We start from the raw sequence: 20,017 nt of genomic DNA, 5'->3' as shown, positions 1-20,017 counted from the left end.
CAAGAACCCAAAACGTAAATAAACTACTACAGATACTTCCATTTTTAATATAACCTTCCTTTACCCCAGATTCCAAACTCAGGATATTAACCACAGCCAAAATGTTCTAACTAATAGCAGATTCCTTTGGTCTAATCGTCCAGATCTGTATTAATTCTTCACATTACCATCTGCCTAGATGTTTATAATACTTTCTGTCAGATATTTATACGTTCTAACTCAGTTATTTGTTTCTTTAAAAAGATCTAAAGATACTCATCATCACTGCCCACAAAACTTATTCATCAACTTATTTAGAAAATGCTTTTAAGGGATGGAGGACACAAAGGTAGGGCAGAAAAAGAGGCATCACTGTTCGGTAATATGCATTTTATAACAACTAGAATAATTTGCTGATAATTTTTTCTATCAATTTCTTTGTGTGTTCTCACTTGTATCAACTAAGCTGATTCATTAAAACAGATACTCTAAAATGCTTGATTTTTGCTTTGAGTCTTTTGATAATTGTAAATAATCATGAAATATAACAAACCATAATAATAAATGACAATGAAAAATGCATTATATAATCTGAAGGCGGTTGAATTTAAATATATGTTTAAATGTCATGTTATTTGTAAATATCATAAAGAAAGCAATCAGTATTTTTAAAAGATGTTAAAATATGTCGTAGTTTGAAGGGTGAAAATTGCTTTTACACTGATGTGTGCATTAACAACCCACAAAGAAAAAACCTTAACAAGTACAATCCAATCATTTTAGCCTGTAGAGATTATTTTCAAATGCATATTTAAGCAACTTGCAGAAAGAAAAAGAAACAAACAGAAAAACACAGGAAAAGACAAAGAAAAATGAAACTGAAAGGGTAAATAAAACATAGATTTACAAAATTATACATCATGCTTATGTAAAATGTCTTCTGTATGTCCAGTTTTGAACTATGACACCAAGACAAGTAACTTTACTATTCTAAAACTCTCTCAGGTTCTCCATTTAAGCCATTAGGTTAGCAAAATGGAACAGTGCACATTTTGGACTCATGACATATCTAAATGCTTTTAAATTTACCTAAGAGGGGTAACAATGGATTTACACTGTACACGTGGCATAACAGGCACGACAATCATTTAGCTTTTGCAATCACATTGTCACTCTGCCAGCCTCTTACAATCTGCACGTTGCCAGGAACACAGAAAATTTTTAAAAAGCAAAATGAAATATCCAATTTGGAGAGAAAATAAACTGATTTTTATGGTTGCCAATTTTCTTAAAAAATATTATCAAAAGAATATTTTAAACGAATCAGGAAACTTTTCCAAAATGAATTTCATTGTATCTAAAAATGGAAAACCAAAAGGGTTAGAATAAATAGACAGACAGACATGTACACTTTCAGTAAAATTACAAAGAAAAATCAATGTGCACCACCTATTTATATTGAAAATACTATTTTGATTGCTTTATAAACTTTCATCTTACCAAAATGGAGAAGGGTAGAATAATTTCCTGACACGTAAGAAGGGAAACATGGCAAACAGGCTAGGAAACAAAATCTGGAAAGAAAAGTCAAGGATAGGAATGTCTAGAAAAAAGACTAAACCAAAATAATTATTTTACAAAACAGGAAAAAAGAACAGCTGTAGAATGAATAAAACCATTTCAATGTTTGGCATATAACTATTTGCAGGTTATCTAACTTACACAAGATGTATATTAGGTTTTAGGTTTATTCCTTTGTCTTTCAAAGGGAAAAATTAATATTAGTATTAATTTCAATATGCATTAAGCTAGAAAGTCCTGTTTTATTACTCACTGAACACCAAGACAGTTTCCAAAAGGATGGCTTGGTGCTTTAAGAGGCCAGAGTAATAAATCAGCATGTTGACATCTCATAATGTAGTTATAACTAAATCAACTTTTAGTCAAGTTTTAGTCTTTAGCCCATGATAGAAATTACAACGATGAAAAGCAATTTTAATTCTGTGGTATCAAAGAAGAAAAATATGTTAAATATTACTTTAAAATATCTCACTATAAAAATATGACTCAATACTATCTTTAAAATATTTCATACATAAATATTCACTAATGCCTTATATGGTACTTACAAGTCTTTAATATGGTATGATCAAGGAAACTATTAGAAACTAAATTTTTTAAAATTCTAGTTTAGATATAGGCTCACTTTTTATAGTATATGCTACTCAACAGGTACCTATTAGAAAAATTCCACCATAAATTATTTCTGGAAGAAATGAGAAATATTGGAAAAGTAATTTTTAAAAAATAGATCAACTATCAAATATCAAATAAACTTGAAGAAAAACAAATGTGTTTCCTTATTCAACAATGAATGCTTCCATCGAATAATGTGTTTCTTTAAAATTGCTTTTTTGTTTGTTTGTTTTTGAGACAGGGTCTCACTTTATCACCCAGGCTGGAGAGCAATGGCATGATCAAGGCTCACTACAACCTCCAACTCTCAGCTTTAAGCAACCCTCTCACCTCAGCCTCCCTCCCTAGTAGCTACACCATGGGACTACAGGTGCACACCATCATGCCCAGCTTTTTTTTTTTTTTCTGTAGAGACACAGTCTCACTATGTTACCCAGGCTAGTCTCACTATGTTGCCCAGGCTAGTCTGTAACTCCTGGATGCAAGCAATCTTCCTGCTTTGGCCTCCTAAAGTGCTGTGATCACAGGCATGAAATTGCCTTTTAATCATAGAAAATCTTATCACAGAAAAACAATACTACACTGTAAGGAAACTTCATCAGTTGGGCTTTCTTAATATAACAGCTTTGTTACTATAAAATTTTCTATCTTACATTTTAAAACTAAGTTAAAGATAATTTTACTTTTCAGATAATGTATGATTTTAGAAATATGTGGACCACACAAGCTTTATTATTAATTAGTAGTGGCACTGAGATTTTCCTTAAACCAATTTTTGAGGAAGTGTTTGTAATAGAGAAAAAAAATTGTAAGCATGGTTCTTAACAGCTCTGATATTTATAAAACTACATTATATATGAGAATATATATGAAGAAGCTAAAAAGTTATGTCATGTCATTAAAAAAAGAAAATCTGAGTGTTCTGTATATGCCTTTCTTACATGTACAAAAGTCAGTCTGTATTTATATACATAGTTTATATATACACATAAATGTTTACATATGACTTTATAAATAAGAAAATCATATCTGAGAATAGAGTCAGGGATTTATATCCTTTATAGATTAGAACAAAAACAAAATGGGATGGGTTTAAAACAATGGAGGAGGGAGGAAAGAAGGAAAAATAACATTTGTAATAACTTCCATGTCAGGTATTCCAGCGGACATACACATGTACTAAATCATTCCATTGTTAGTTAAGGGAAAAAACATTAAGAAACTTGCTATCAGCTATCAACTAGTAAATAAAACCCCTTTTATTAACAGCAAAGTCAGTGTACTTTCTATTATTTAACCTCAAATTATTACGGTGCCTAATAATGAAATTTTCAATAAGTTTTTCATGTATGTTTTCAACTTTCTAAAACATATTAAAAAGGCTAGTTTCACACATTATATTTGAGGCTGTATTTGAGCCAAAATACTTTTTTTAAAGTATTAACATCACAGAAGAGGTAGAACACTTTTATATTACTAATATTAGGAACATATGATCGTCTAATTTAAAAAGGTAGCAGGAATCTCTGAATTAATGTTTAGGACATACACTACTGACTTCTACCAATTATGCCTTTTATCTTAGCATGCAACTGTGCCTAAAACACGACTGAGGATATAAAACCTGCTCAGTGAATAATCTGACAGTTAACATGGACTAAATTCCCAACATTTGTATTTTCTGAACTTTACAGGGCCTAAGTATAGTACACCAAAGGTAGTATAATTAAGTGGAAGGAATAAAGAACAGCAGCCTGAAAGTAGCTGTTAGTTTTCTGACTTGGCTAAGTCTCAGCATCTCTAGATTATTTCCTTATTTATTTAAAGAAAAGAACAAATCAGAAATAAGATGTTTTCACGCCCTGTTCGACAAAGTCTCTGTTTACTATATAGGGAGTAAATAACAGCTATGTATAAAAGATAGAAATAGGGTCCCCCAAACCAAGTAAAAACAGAACTTTCCAATCATCAACAGTTTGAAATTATTACATATATTATTTTTACTAGAAATATGGCAGTGTGTTGTGACACTATATAGAAAAAGTTTCAAAAAAAAGAAAATGTTGTAATTTACCTAAATTTAAAAAAAAATTCCATTACTTTGACATAAACTAAGTAAAACATTCAAGATGAATACAAAGCAAGATGTGGATTCCAGATTTTACTCCTTCAATTCCCAAAGGGACTCCATCAACATTTAAAGACTTATGTGATAAAGATCCCCCAAATTTGTGAAAATTTAAAATATAGTTGCAATAACTTTTTTATTTCCAGAGTTAAAACTGGGCAAATAATCTGCTTTTCTTCAACTATAACCTATGAAACACATTTCTAGCTATATTTTAAACCAAACAGAAAACAATATGAACTGATCAAATTCTATTTACTGATACGCTCAATAAAAAAGAATGATTTTTTAAAACATGAGGATTCTTTTTCTGTTTATCAAACAATTAATAAGGATAATTTTCACCATATAAAACATACCGAATAAATTTCAATGAATTTCTCTAAAATACAATCAACATTTCAATTCCCAGAAATTAGTAGTAAATATAGCTTCATCCATAACAAGGGGAATCCAACTGTATGACAAAAAGATCTATCAGATGTTCAAATAAAAAGACTGAAAGGAGGCCACACTTTAAGTCAGAAACTTTGCATTCGCAAACTGAAAGAGGGAAGAATAAGGTCACCTGAAAAACCCTGAAATGTAATAGCATATTTTATAATAAGGTAATAAAAAATATCTAAGTGTAACTGCCCTTGAACTTTAAATGTAAACATCAAATGTAACAATGAAGCTAGAAAAATTAAAATATTAAGATCTCCTAAAAGAATATCACAGTAAAAATGAAAATTTAGAGTTCCCTTTTGATTTATGTGATAGTGCTTATTTAATGTGTCTGTAGCTTACTTTGTTTAGACACCAAATAGGAAAAAAAAGCATCTGCTTCCTAGAGTTAAACTAAGAACATACATGAGAAAGTGCTTTGAAAAAGTCAAAAAAACTAAACACAAATGCAAAGCACTATACAAAATATTAACAATTACCAGAAAGTAATGAAGGCACAATGCCTTTAATAATGAAAACTATCAAGAGTTCTCCGTTTCAAGTTTTACATTTTACAAATAATAATAGGTATTAAAAAAACAGGAAGTACACATTAGACAAAGATATCAGTAAGCTGAAAAACCAGTCCTAAAGCTTAAAAAAAAATTAGCAAAAGGGTTAGAAAAAGCATATTTTCCTACACTGGAAATAAAAGTATCTCTAGATTAAGAGGAGAAATTTAAAGTCCTATGAAATATAATCTAATGCTGGCACTGAAAGTCTACGTCATCTCATTTTTAAACTTTTAAAACTAAAGTGTATTCATATCTCCATTGGGTAGTACAGTCATTCCACTATAAAGAGGGAGTAATAGATGGGTCATCTTTTAACATCTATTTCAGTCCTCTGATCAGTAAGAAACCATAAAGTCTGATCAGTAAGGACCATAAAAATTTTACTTATCTTCTTTTATTATTCTACTTTGGCTGCTAAATTTTAAACAAATTTCAACTGTGTAATTTCAACTTTATCCAACTTTATCCACACACAAATTGCATAAATATATCTCTTAAAGAGTTTCTTTGACAATTTTTTTTTTTTAAATGCACCACCGCTGTCCATGCTGACTTACCTGTTTCTTTGGAGGTCCTTACTGTAAGTGAATCAAAGTCTACTGATTTTGGTCTAAGGGGCAACTGTTCAGAATCTAGCTTTGGTTTTGATACTGGCTCAGTTTCAAATTTTGATGAAATGCTAGAAACTTCCCCATTAATCCTGAAATAAGAAAAAAACACGCAAAAATCACTAGTATGAAACATGACTTTTTTTTTTAATTGTGATTTAATGACATTAAAGATTGTATGGCCTAATACCGATTACTTTCTGTTCTGTAAAACCATTTCCATAAACGCAAAACTCTCTCCTAAGGCTGATCACAATAAAATAAAAAATGTGAGAACAGTTTAGTAAGTGTAGAAAATTATTATGAACATAAAATTAACATTCAACAGATATTAGTATACAGAAAATATTAAAAATAATACTTAAAAATTAAACTGCAACAATAGAAGGACAACTCTAGAAGGTAAGCAACAGTGAGAGCTAAATCAAAATGTACAGAATGCTCCTGTTTTTTTAATTTTTTTATTATTTTAGATTATTTTTTATTTCAACAGGTTTTTGAGAAACAGGTGGCATTTGGTTACATGAATAAGCTCTTTAGTGGTGATTTCTAAGATTCTGGTGGACCCACCACCCGAGCAGTGCACACTGTACCCAATGTGCAGTCTTTTATCCTTCACTCCCCTCCCACCCTTTCCCTCAAGTCTCCAAAGTCCACTGTATCATTCTTATGCTTTTGTGTCCTCACAGCTTAGCTCCCACATATTAGGGAGAACGTACAATGTTTGATTTTCCATTCCTAAGTTACTTCACTTGAATTAAGAGTCTCCAATTCCATCCAGGTTGCTGTGAATGCCATTTTTTTCCATCTTTTTTACGGCTGAGTAGTATTCCATGGTATATATATATACCACAATTTCTTTATTCATGCATTGATTCATGGGCATCTGGGCTGGTTCCATACTTTGCAATTGCAAATTGTGCTGCTATAAACATGCATGTGCAAGTTATCTTTTTCATATAATGACTTATTTTCCTCTGGGTAGATACCCAGTAGTGGGATTGCTGGATCAAATGGTAGATCTGCTTTTAGTTCTTTAAGGAATCTCCACACTGCTTTCCATAGTGGTTCTACTAGTTTACATTCCCACCAGCAGTGTACAAGTGTTCCCTTTTCAATGCATCCATGATAACATCTATTATTTTTTGATTTTTTGATTATGGCCATTCTTGCAGAAGTGAGGTGGTATCACATTGCGGTTTTGATTTGTATTCCCTGGTAACTAGTGACTTTGAGCATTTTTCCATATGCCTGTTGGCCATTTGTATATCTTCTTTTGAGAATTGTCTATTCATGTACTTAGTCCAGTTTCTGATGGGATTGTTTCTTTCTTGCTTTTAAAGTTTATTGGTGATGTTTTAAAAAGGGCTGTGACTTAGGAAGGCTGTGGCAGGAGACTAAATGGGCTGCCATTCCTTGACTACTGCTGCATGTGGTAAGAAGAGACACCACTGGGTCCCTTCACTGTCCTGGGTGGCTGGGGCCCACTGCACCCTGGAGTCCTCCTTTGAAAGAGGAAATCTTTCAAGGATTATCACCCAGGCCAACTTTATTCCAGACAGCCATCTCTGCAGCCTCGACAGTCCCAAACTCCACGACACCAGTACCTGCCTTCTTACTCAAAAGCACCAGGTTGAGAATTCCACCATACTTTTGCAAAAGCCACAAGAGGACACCTTTGGAGTAACTGCCTTCTGACTCATCCTTCCTGTACTTCCATTTCAGTTTTAGTTTTGGGTTCCTTTGTCTTCAGTATTTTCTGACTTCTAATCTCAAGTCAAGTTCCTGGCACATCTGCTCCTGGAACATCATCTGCTGTTCCTCCAGCTGCCATGAACACTATTCACTAAGATGTTCAATCTCCTGCTCAAGTGTCCTGGTGATCTAGCTTTCCTCCACCTTCTCACTCACCTGGGCCTGGGCCTCAGGTCATGATTAGCTTTTTTTATTCTCTCATCAAGCCTCTGGGTCCTCTATGCTGTCTGCTTCTTGGCTTTTCTAACATCATCATATGCAGCCCTGGCTGCAGCAAGGCCTGAGAAAGCTAGTGGAGGAGTTCAGCTGCTCTGTGATTATCCAACTTGTCTGGGTGGCAGGAGAGGGCCTTCTACCTATAAGCCTCCTTCACCTCTTCGTCTGCTGCTTTCTCCATGATGCCTAGCAGCACGAACAGGTCCATCTCTAAGAGTCCTTGGTTTGCCATGGTTCCAACCCTGACTGGATTTGTACTATAATTCCCCCAAGTGTTTTAAGCATGCATGAGGACTGTTGGCACAGCCAACAGAATAGTGCTTAGCACCCTGGGAATTTACTGATGCACTTTAAAAACCAAAGCTCCAATAAAATTCCCAGAACCTGCCTGTGATCTTTGTTTACATATCCAGCTTTCAACATGTTTATATTCTTCTTGGATGTTATTTACAACATTAAAATAAACTTTAACTTTTCAAAAAGATAAAAGATAATAAGTGTTGGTGAGCATCTTAAGGAAAGGGAACCCTTGCACACTGCTGATAGGAATGTAAATTCCTACAGCCATTATGGAAAACACTACAAAGGTCCCTCGAGAAATTAAAAAGATAATTATCATATGATCTAGCAATTCCATTACTGGGTCCATATCCAAAGGAAATAAAATCAATATGTCAAAGAAATATATGCATTCCCATGTTTACTACAGCACTATTCACAACAGCCAAAATATGGAAGCAACCTAAAGTATCAATGGATGAATGAATAAAGAAAATGTGGCATATATACACAAAGAATACCATTCGGCCATAAAAAAAGAAAGCAAGCCTGCCATTTGCACATCATCAACGAATCTGGAGGATGTTAAGTCAAATAAGCCAGGCACAGAAAGACAAATACCACATGTTCTCCACTCAAATGCGAAGTCTAAAAAAGTTGATCCCATAGAAATAGAGAGTAGAACGGTGATTACCAGAGCCTGAAGTGGTTGTGAGTTGGAGGGGAGTGGGAAGATGTGGTCAAGGAATACATACGGTTAGATAGAGGGAATAAGTTTTAAGAAATCCATTGTACATTTTAGTGACTGCAGTTAATGTGATGTACTGCATTCTTTAAAAATGCTAAGAGTGAATGTTAAGTGTTCTCATCATGAAAATGTTAACTATGTGAGGTTATCACAGTTACCAAAGCCATTCCACAATGAATTATATATATGCTTTAAAACATCATGTTGTATACAATAAATACACACAATTGTATATGTCAATTTTAAAAATAAATATAATTGAAAAATAAGAAAAAACATACCTGGAGATTTAGAAAGGCAATAGAGCCATTAAGGTCAAAGGTGAGTAAATCAATAAGCTAATTCAAAATTAGGTAAAACTTACTTGGCTATAGGAGGTGGTGGAGGAACTGGTTTTTCAGGTCGCTTTGGGTACACTGTTCCAGAAGATCTCAATAAATTACTGGCTTTGGTAGGTGGAGTAGGTTTCTTGGGTGGGACTTGTGGAGCTGCTGGTTTAGAAGGTTTCTGTTCCAGTGTTGATTTTTCATCTAAGATTAAAAATATTTCACAAGTTATTAACAATCAAAATTATTTAGGTTTTTCTATTTCCAAAAGTTTGTATCAGGCTGGAAAAGTGTGACAGAGGCAGACATGAACTTTCATTCTCTGTATTTGTAAACGTGTGCACTGTTTTACTTATTTTAAAGTTATATTTTAATTTAATAATCCTAAATAACTTTAAAAAATGTTTATTATGGTAGAGAGGAAAACCACTGATAAGCTTCCGATTAGTAGATAATGCCTGCTTTTTATTATGTTCCCAGGAAGCTTTGCTTTTAAGTGTAGTAGTCTATCTCAAATACAACCACATATGATTTTACTCTAAACCAGAAAATTATCTAGACTTAAATCCAGACTATTTTCTGAAACTGAAATATAGAGAACTAAAAACAAGTAGAAACTCAAGTCCTATATAACATTCAAATTTAAAAAGCATGATGGTGAAGGAAAAAAAAAATCAAATGTTAAGAGAAACAAGGGCAAGACTGCTTAGCCACAGACGAGAGAATTATAGGCTTATATTTGTAATTCTTACTACTGTACTAAGAATTTTATTAATACCATTTCATTTAATAATGCAATGAAATGGGTATTTTCATTTGAAGTAGAAGAAAATAAGCTGGAAAAAAACAATTTTGACAACTTTATACTACGTCAATAAAGACAATTTTATCACCAAAAAGGCAACAAGTACTCTTTTATTACACATGACATACCTGCTTCCTGATCTTTCAGGTGCTCATAAATAGGTATTAAAATTGACACATGCATACATGAGATAGTCATAATACAGCAGTCAGCTAAAATGTGTCTTAAGACATATATACAAAAATAAGAAGCTCCTAAGCACCATACTGAATAGTTTTCAAAATTTATTTGGTCTTTGAAAAAAATGTCTATCGCAAGACCACAAATAATTCTGTAAGATTTCATATCAACCAGAAACTGGTGATTATAAAACCTGAACATCATAGCACATAGCTAAACCTCTTCCTTTTAAAAATTACAAGTCTTATTTCACAATGAATACAAAATACTATTTTCTCACTTTTACCACTTATTTAATACTTTGAATCATATGAAAATATAGCTTAGTCTATAAAATTCTGGTCATCATTTGGTACAAAAATCTATTTTTATATGGCCTCAAGATATAACAATGTACTATATATAATTATACCACCAGGAATTTTTAAAAAACCAAACTCTCCAATTGAAATCAATAATGAAATAAAGCTATTTGTAGTTATAACAACCAGCCAAACTTAAATTTCTAGAAATTAAGAGATGTTTTATATAAAATACCATGAAAAATGGTCAAAGGATATAAATTAAAGAGAAGTTCACTGATCGAATATATTTCTTTTAACAGATACACAAATAACAGCTTGAAATTCTGTAGTGTTAGTCTAAAAAAAGAATACATGGAAATCGAAAGGTAACAAAAATACGACTCACCATTCCTGGTTATGTCCATAACTAAATCAACTATAAGGTACTGACTTATTATATAACTACTATAAGATGGCAACATATTTATGTACTAGATTTTATTTTTTTAGTTGAGGTGACATTTACATAACATAAAATTAAAAATTCTAAAATGAACAATTCAGTGCCATTTAGTACATTCACGATGTTATGCAACCACCACCTTTATCTACTTCTAAAACACTTCCAACACCCCAGAAGATTAGTTAACCTTTCCTCATTAATTAGTTAACCCCTGGCAAACAGCAACCTGCCTTCTATCTTCTATGGATTTACCCATTTTGGATACTTCATACACATGGAATCATGCAATTATCTTTGTGTCTGGCTTCTTTCGCTTAGCCCAATGTTTTAGCAGTTTATCCTCTTCATAACATATAGCAGTATTTCATTCCTTTTTGTGACTGAATAATATTCCATTATACATATACACACACATATATAAAACACAATCTGTTTACCCATTGAGGTATATCTGGATTCCTTCTACCTTTTGCCTACTGTAAATAGTGCTGCTATGAATATTTACGTACAATACACGAGAGTCTGTTTTCAATTATCTTGGACGTTTGGAACTGCTGGGTCATATGGTAATTCCATGTTTAACTTTCTGAAGAACCACCTAACTGCTTTTCATAGTAGCTAAAACATTTTCTATTTGCACCAGTAATGTATAAAAGTCCAATTTCTCCACATCCTTGCAAACATTTATTACTTATTTTCCTTTCTTAAAAAAATTTTTAACCATCTCAGTGGGTGTGAAGTGGTGCTCGCTGTGGTTTTGATTTGCATTTCCCTAAAGACTAATGATATTAAACATCTTGTCAAGTGCTTACTGACATGATTAATGATGTTAAACATCTTTTCAAGTGTTTATATAACAAGCATGCTTATAAACATGCTTGTTATAAAAAACAAAACTTTTATATCTCCTTTAGATAAATACCTATTTCAGCCTGTGCTGCAGTTTTAAACAGGTTTGTCTTTTTGTTGTTAAGTTATAACAGTCCTTTACATATTCCAGATACTTGCAAATCTCGTAAGATTTCTCCCATTTTGTAAGTTGTCTTTTTACTTTCTTAATGTCCTTTAATGCATATAAGTTTTTAATTTTGATAAAGTACAATTATTTTTTCTTTGGTTAAATATGCTTTTTGTGACATAGTCTAAAAAGAACAAAATACTTTTCTCTAGATTCATAACACTCTGAGACACCAAATGTGTGGCGATTTATTCCCACAACAACCAATTATCTGGCACCAGCTGAGTGTCCTATAATTTAATTCAATTCTGACACTGTCTTTCTGGGGTTAGCATCAGATCCCACAAGTTAAAGGCTCAGACCCACAAGACTGCTCCCACTTCAGATGCCAATCTCAAGTCCTGTCCTCTCGTACTTCTGATCAATTGGCTATAAATTGGGGATTCCCATGATCACTCCTTGGGTTTGATAACTTGTTAGAAGAGCTCACAGAACTCAGGAAGGCACTTCACTCACTGTTAACAGTTTATTATAAAGGATACAGCTCAGAACAGCCAAATGGAACACATGCAAAAGGCAAGGTATGCAGGAAGAGATGCAGAGTTTCCATAACTTCTCCAGATGTACCACCTTCCTATCCCCTCAATGTGTTCACCAACCCACGAGCTCTCTAAACTCTGTTGTTTAGGGTTTTTAATGAAAGCTAAACATTTGGTTGGTTCCCCTGGCAACAAGGCCCCTCCCCATCCTTAGGGACTTTACAAAAGCCTCCTCATTAATATAAACTCAGACGTGGTTGAAAGATGCTTGTTATAAATAACAAAAGATGTTCCTCTCACCTTTATCACTCAGGAAATTTCAAGGGTTTTAGGAGCTATGGTGCCAGGAACCAGGGACAAATATTAAATACACATTCCTTATTATATCACAATATCACACGTATCTAAAAACCTATTGCCAAATCCAAGGCCATGAAGATTTACTCTTGTTTTCATCTAAGAGTTTTAACTCTTATATTTAAGGTCAATGATCCATTTTCAGTTACTTTTTGCTTACAGTGTGGGGTAGGGCTCCAACTTCATTCTTTTGAGAACATCCAGCTGTGAGTACTAGAATGTTAGTTCAGCTAAAAATTTGCCAAATCCAAGAGAAAATGTAGATTTAAGGAGAAAAAAAAGTTCTATGTTAGCTGCCTGAATGACCAAGGAAGAATTGCATAAGGTACAGATATTATGATAATTTAAGACACAGGCTGGGTGCAGTGGCTCATGCCTTTAACCCAAACACTTTGGGAGGCTGAGATGGGGGCATCGCTTGAAGCCAGGAGTTCATGACAAGCCTGGGCAACAAATCAATACCCCCATATCTATAAAAGAAAAAAATAAATTAAAAAATTAGCCAGTTATGGTGACATGTACCTTTAGTCCCAGCTACTCTGGAGGCCGAGGTGAGAGAATCACCTGAGCCTAGGAGTTTGAGGTTGCAGTGGGCTATGACATCACTGCACTCCAGCCTGGGCAACAGAGTGAGACCCTGTCTCCAAGAAAGAAAATGAAATATAGAAAAGAGTTATCTCAAGTATATAATTTTTTTAACAAAAATGTCTAAAATGTATGCTAACAAAATACAACAAAATAACCAAAATATGTCCTTTTATTTGCTTCAGAATATAGCAATACATTACCAACACTGTACGTAATAAGTTAACCCATTTATTAATTCAGATGAGGGTCAATGTCCTACTGCATTAATTGAAATGGAAAAATAAGTGATAATATGGGCACCAAAACAGGAGTGATTCCAAGTGCATAAATTCTAACTTAAAAAATCAAATATTCTATTCTTTGTGATCACTTGGAGATGCCTTAGAGAAAAAATGTACTACCTAAAAAGTAGTGAGTCTATTCTTAATTGAACCTATTTTCCTAACATTTTAGAAAATTTTAGGACAAAATATATTTATTCGTATTTATCTCACTGAAGTTTAAACTGCAGCATAACATTTTCAGAAACGGTAAGTATAAAGTTTGAGAAACTATTACCACATGAACATACCAGAGTAACCACCATATAGGCCAAGAACTGAACATGATCCACATCTCTGAAGTTACCCTTATGCTTCTTCCCAATCACTACCCCACCTGCTCCCACCCAAGCTGTCTTCTAACACCACAGATTATTTATGAATATTTTTAACTTTATGTCAATGAAATCCTAAGATTCATTTTGCTGTGTGTAGCTCTCGTTCATTTATTTGTTGATACGTGGTAACATGGTATATGAATATACCTCAACTCTTTTACCCATTCTTTTGCTGATGAACATTTGTGCTGTTTCCAATGGCAACTTTGTTATAAATTTATAAACTTTGTTATAAATTGCACTGAATGTGCAGATTGCTTTGGGTAGTATGGAAGTTTTAACAATATTGATTCTTCCAATCCTTAAACATGGAATATTTTTCCATTTTTGTGTGTGTGTTCTTCAATTCCTTGCCTCAATGTTTTCTTTGCATATATCCAGGTTGGATTCCATAGTATTCTTGGTTTTGTGGCCTGATGCTTTTAATCACTTTTAGAAAATTGAAAAACATTGTATCTTCAAATACAGTTTCTGCTCCATTTTTTTCTCCCTCCTATCTGGTCCTCCAATTACATGTACATAAGACCTTCCCACTGTACAGTCATCCCTCTGTATATACAGAGGATTGGTGCTAAGATCCTCACGTATACCAAAAGCACACATACTCAAACCCGATGGTGAGCACTGTGGAACGTGCCTGCACAGAAGTTGGCTCTCCTCATATGCGGTTTTGTATTCTCACAAATACTGTATTTTTATTCCCCATTAGGCTGAAAAAAATCTGTGTATACATGGACCCCATATAGTTCAAACTCATGTTGTTCAAGAGTCAACCATATTCTTTATGTCTCTTAAGGTCTTTTCCATATTTTCTATCTTTTTTGTCTCCTTATGTTTCAGTTCAGATATTTTCTTTTAAAAATATACACACATATATTAACATGTGTGTGTATATATTTATATATACTTATATATGTAAACAAATTCATTTAAGCTTAGACTGACTCATATTCATATATACTTACAAGGTTCTAGTTCTGTCAAAATTATCAACCCCATCTTTTATCACTTCTAACATTTATTAAGCACAGTTACTTTAAAGCTTATATCTAGTATCTCTAATATCTAGATCCCCTAAAGGCCAGGTTCCATTGTCTGTTGTTCTTGGTTTCTAGCCATGTGTCATATCTATCAGTATGCCTAACTATCTCTGAATGAGTACAAGACACAAAAGATTTACAGGAAAACATAGAGATAATTTAAAACTCTAGATGATGTCTTCTTCTCTAGAGAATGAAGGTTTACTTTCATTCTTTCAGTAAGCTAAGGTAGGGATAGTAAAAATCCCAGGTCACCTTCCTCCCATCAAGAATTGAGATTATTAGAAGTTGAACTTCAGTGTTCCTCAGAGTTAGGTCTATTTCCATTTCATACTTCCTCCTACAGTAAATCCCTTTAGGAACTAAATCAAAACCTAGTTCACTAGGATACCTCCTCTTTCACGAGCTTTGAACTCTAATTTTTGTCTCCTTGAACCCAAAAGTCTATCGAAAGTTCTTTTCATAGGCTAAGCTACCACTTTCAAGATTGGCAAATGCTCCAACAGGAAATATGAGCCCCAATGCCAGACTTTACTGGGCTCTCCTCTTCCCCTCTATCTTGATCTTATGATTCTTCATTTTATTTGTAGCTCTCCTACTTCTAGCAGATGACTCTGACAAATATATGTATATATATTTGTGTGTGTGTATATATATATGTGTGTACATACATATGTGTATATATATGTGTACATACATATGTGTATATATATGTATATATATATTTGTGTGTATATATGTGTGTATATTTGTGTATATATATGTGTGTGTATATGTGTGTGTGTGTGTGTGTGTGTGTGTGTATATATATATATATATATACATTCAAGAGTTCCTGGTCATCAAACAACTTCTTAAATGTATATATTCTGAGAAAGCTCTCTTCGCATTCTTACACTAAGCAATCTTCTTGGACGATCTTACCCATACCCGTAAATTTAATACCTAACTTCCAGAATAGCACCTTCCAACTAAACACTTAATACAAACTCTTAGCAAAAGTTCAGCCAATATTTCGTATCAAATCCCATGTCAAAAGCTGAATTCACATGGTTTCCTCCAGAAACTGTCTCTATTCCATACTTCCTATCTCATTTTCCCATCGTCATAATCATTAGTATCTCATTAGTCAACAAGATGTCAAAGTAGAACCTAAACTGCATTCCTTATGATAGATCCTAAATATATCTCAAAGTCTTCAGCAGACAATGCAGTTGAGTCCTCCCAAATCAATCCTACTTTCATATGATTACACTGAGACAATCAGTAAATAGTATTCTTCTTACAAGTTTCATTGGTCTACAGGTAAATGTGCCCAAAAGTGGTCCAAGAAACTGAAAGGACTTACATTCTATGGTTAGGGAGAGGTTTTCCTCTCTTTTCTGTCAAATGGACAAGAAATCATGTCGCCCTGATTGCCACTCTCAGCATTCTTGTGATCACAAGAGGAGACAGTCTGAAGATAAAGTGTACACTGAGGATGGCAGAATGGAAAGATATAATTCAGGTCCATAACAGAATCACCGAGTGGCAGGTCATATGACTCCTACTTCTAGACTTTCAATTACGTGAGATTTTTTCCCTATTGTTTAAGTCAGTTTCAATAAGGATTTTCTGTTCTTTGCTCTTGAAACACTTCAGCTTCCTTTTACCCATACCACCTTCCACTATCCACACCACCATTATCTAGCTAAATACCACTAGAAGGAAGTTTCGGAAAAACAAATGTAAACATGTCATAATCTGGAATCCTTCAGATTTTAAAGAATCCTTCATATTATATAATAAGTACTGCATTAAGTATTCCCTATGTATTATATACCTATTGTGTAACGCGTTAGAGAACCAATGGCAAGTAAGGTACAGGTATCTATACACACACCTTTTCCCTCATGGACTTTAACCAAGTGCAGGGTAAAGAATATCCCAAAACAAACATCTAAACTAATATGTAACAGACAATAATGAGAAATACCTACTTTTAAATAGTGTAGGTAAGGAAAATACTGTCAAGGAAGCAAAATTTTAAGCTGGAATCTAAAAGATGAGAAAAACCTGGCCATGAAAGATTCTGAGAAGTACAATTCCAGAGAAAGAAGGATGTCCCCTAAAAAAGTATGTATTTTAGACAGAAAGTATGAAATGCAAACAGATGGAACTGCAAACACACGGAAAGCAATAAATGTAAATAAATCCATCCACTGACTGGGAATCAGAAGTATACAAATGGCGGCTGAAGCCATGAGCCTACAATAATAGAATTCAGAAGGAAATGCTCCTAAAGCAAAAGTGAGCAGATTCACTGCTTCTACCAGTGAAAGTATAGAACCAGACTGGCCTTCAGCACCATTTTATGCTCTTTCTGTGGGTATGACTGTGTATGTGTGTAGAGGAAGTGAGGAGGACATATAGATAAAAGTTACCATTTAAGTGATTTTATAAGAAACAGCACCTTTGTTACATTCTCTTCTACACATTTACATGCCTCCCTACCTGCATTCCAAAATAATTATGAGTTCCTCCCTTTGTATCATGAATTTCATACCAATGACATGATGAGTATCTTACTGAAAGATAAATACAAAAAAGGACATCTCAAAAAGCAGGATAACTTGTGCTTCAAAGTGGTAATATTATTACCATTCTGGGACACAGCTTGCCAGGATTTTAGGTACTTCTGGGAAAATGAAAACAACAGAGGGGCAGAGAACTGCTAAGCAGGTTTGAGAAAATCCACGTGGTGGCTTGGGACAGAAAGTAGAAAGTGAGAGTTTAATCACTTATCTAAACATTTGGGAAAATATCCCATGAAATAATGGGGAATCACTTAAGAGTCCGAAATAGAGGGGTGATCAGTTTCATGGTTTCTAAGTAGCTCTTTTCTGCGCCTCGCATCTCTGACAGAACAGAGCTTTTCAAAGGATACCTTCCATGGAACCTAAGATCATGAGATAAAAACCATGAACACAAATACAAATGAAAAATGCTTTATTTCCTTGGTGGAAGGCTTAAGACGCTTCAAATTGGTCCTAGCCATGGTTTGAAAATGCTCCCTCTCTCAACTATGGGAACAAGGGTAGAACTTTGATTTATGTTGACTGTTACTTAGTAAAAAATAATTTAACAATATTCAATATTCAACTGGCCCTCTCTGAATGCATGTGTCCAAAGGTCACTGGCAAAACACTGACATTTTTCTTATTCATGGTACCTGATCTATTAAAGGCATATCAGGTGTATGAGAGCATTCTGAAAATACTTAGAATCATTTCCTTTGTTATGCCTTCTCTTGTTTAACCTATATACAAAAAAATTCTCATATCTACCCTAAAACTCCAAAACCAACACTTTATATTAAGTTTTCAAGTCATTCCAGTGAACAGTTCTTGTGAGATTTTTAAACGGAGGGAAAATGTCTTCCATATTTATTCACATATTTACTACTTCTGGCATTCTTCATTGCTTTGAGTAATACCAACTGCCAATCTAGTATCGTTTTCCTTCTGCCAAAAGTAATTTTTTAACATTTTCTGTAATACAGTTCTACTGGCAATAAGTTCTCTGAGATTTTGTCTCAAAAGGCTTTAATTTTGCCCCATTCCCAAAAGGTATTTTTGTTAGGTAGAAAACTATAGGTTGACAGTTATTGTCTTCCTGGCTTTAAGCTTTTTGTCATAAATTTGCATCAAATTAAAATTTTCAGCCATTATTTCTTTAAGTTTTTTCATGTCCCCATTCTCTCACCTTTCCATTAGGTACCCCAATTACAGGTAAGTAAAACCACTTGATATTGTCACTCAGGTAACCAATATTCTGTTCACTTTTTTTCTATACATTTTTAATGGTTCTATTGCTATGTCTTCAAGTTCACTAACATTTTCTTCTGCAGTTTCCAATCTACTGGACATTCCATTCAGTGTTTCTCATTTCAGATACTGTATTATTCTTTTCTAAAAGTTCAATTTGGGTCTTTCTTATATTTTCCAGTTTTTGCACTGTAATGTTCACATTTTCTTCTACCTTTTTAAACACATGGGAAATGTTTATCATAGCTGTTTTAACGTACTTGCCTTCTATCTCCACCATCTCTGTCATTTCTTGCTCTTTTCTGCTGACTGATTTTTCTTCCCTGGTTGTGTATTGCTATTTTCTTGCTCTTTCCATGCCTGGCAATCTTTAATCAGACAATGGACGCCGTGATTTTTACTCTCTTGAATACAAAATTTCATTATATGCTTTTAAGTTGTACCAAATTTTATTCTGGAATTTGTTGGCCGTATTTCCAAGATAGAGGCAGAGAAACCTTTAGTCTAAGGTGATACAGTCTTTTATGAACTCTATCCAATGTGCTATATATTATGAGATCTTTCTACTCTGGCTCATGGAAAAATGAACTATTTGTGAGTTACAAAGAGTGCTTCACCTATTGCTTTCCAATGGTTATTTCTCCATTATGGAAATTTCTTTTCATGCATGTGTAGATCAATATTCAGGCAAAGCCTCACAGTAAGCTGTCTACAGATCTGAGTACTCTCTGTGCAGTCCCCACCACTCTGGCACTCTGCCCCACAAATTGTAGCTGCCCGGGCCTTCCTAAATACCTATCTCTGCATCCTCAACTCTGTAGCACATCGAGGTCTGTTTGGCTTCCTCCTTTCTGCTGCCTGTAAACTGCTTCTAGACAATAAGCTGTGGTAATTATAGGTCTCACTTCAGTGTCACAGTGACTTATACTGTCTGATGTCCAATATGTGAAAGCCACTGTTTCATACATTTTGTCCAATTTTCTAGTTGTTTAACTCAGGAGTGTAAATTTGGTCCCTGTCATTCCACCATGGGCAGGATTTTGCATAGATAAACGTAATAAAAATGCATCACCTTCCTTTTTTTTTTTTTTTTTTTTTTGAGA

The 20,017-nt window shown here is 33.9% G+C and overlaps 1 protein-coding gene and 1 pseudogene across 2 annotated transcripts in view; both read right to left on the bottom strand.

Annotated features, from left to right (window-relative positions):
* Positions 1–20,017, bottom strand: part of CD2AP (CD2 associated protein) — a 146,293-nt gene that overhangs the window by 21,746 nt on the left and 104,530 nt on the right. For both annotated transcript variants that reach the window (XM_008958677.5, XM_003833191.6), the window contains exons 12-13: positions 9,275–9,440; positions 5,862–6,004 (exon numbers count right to left, since the gene is read on the bottom strand). In XM_008958677.5, the coding sequence (XP_008956925.1) occupies positions 5,862–6,004; positions 9,275–9,440 (309 nt within the window). The remainder of the gene's footprint in view (positions 1–5,861; positions 6,005–9,274; positions 9,441–20,017) is intronic.
* LOC103784117 (dnaJ homolog subfamily C member 17-like) lies at positions 7,374–8,115 on the bottom strand (annotated as a pseudogene).

Source organism: Pan paniscus, chromosome 5 (genome assembly GCF_029289425.2).
Source record: "Pan paniscus chromosome 5, NHGRI_mPanPan1-v2.0_pri, whole genome shotgun sequence".
NCBI lineage: Eukaryota > Metazoa > Chordata > Mammalia > Primates > Hominidae > Pan > Pan paniscus.
Note: the sequence above shows the minus strand (reverse complement) of the source record. Positions and strands in the feature narration are given on the sequence as shown.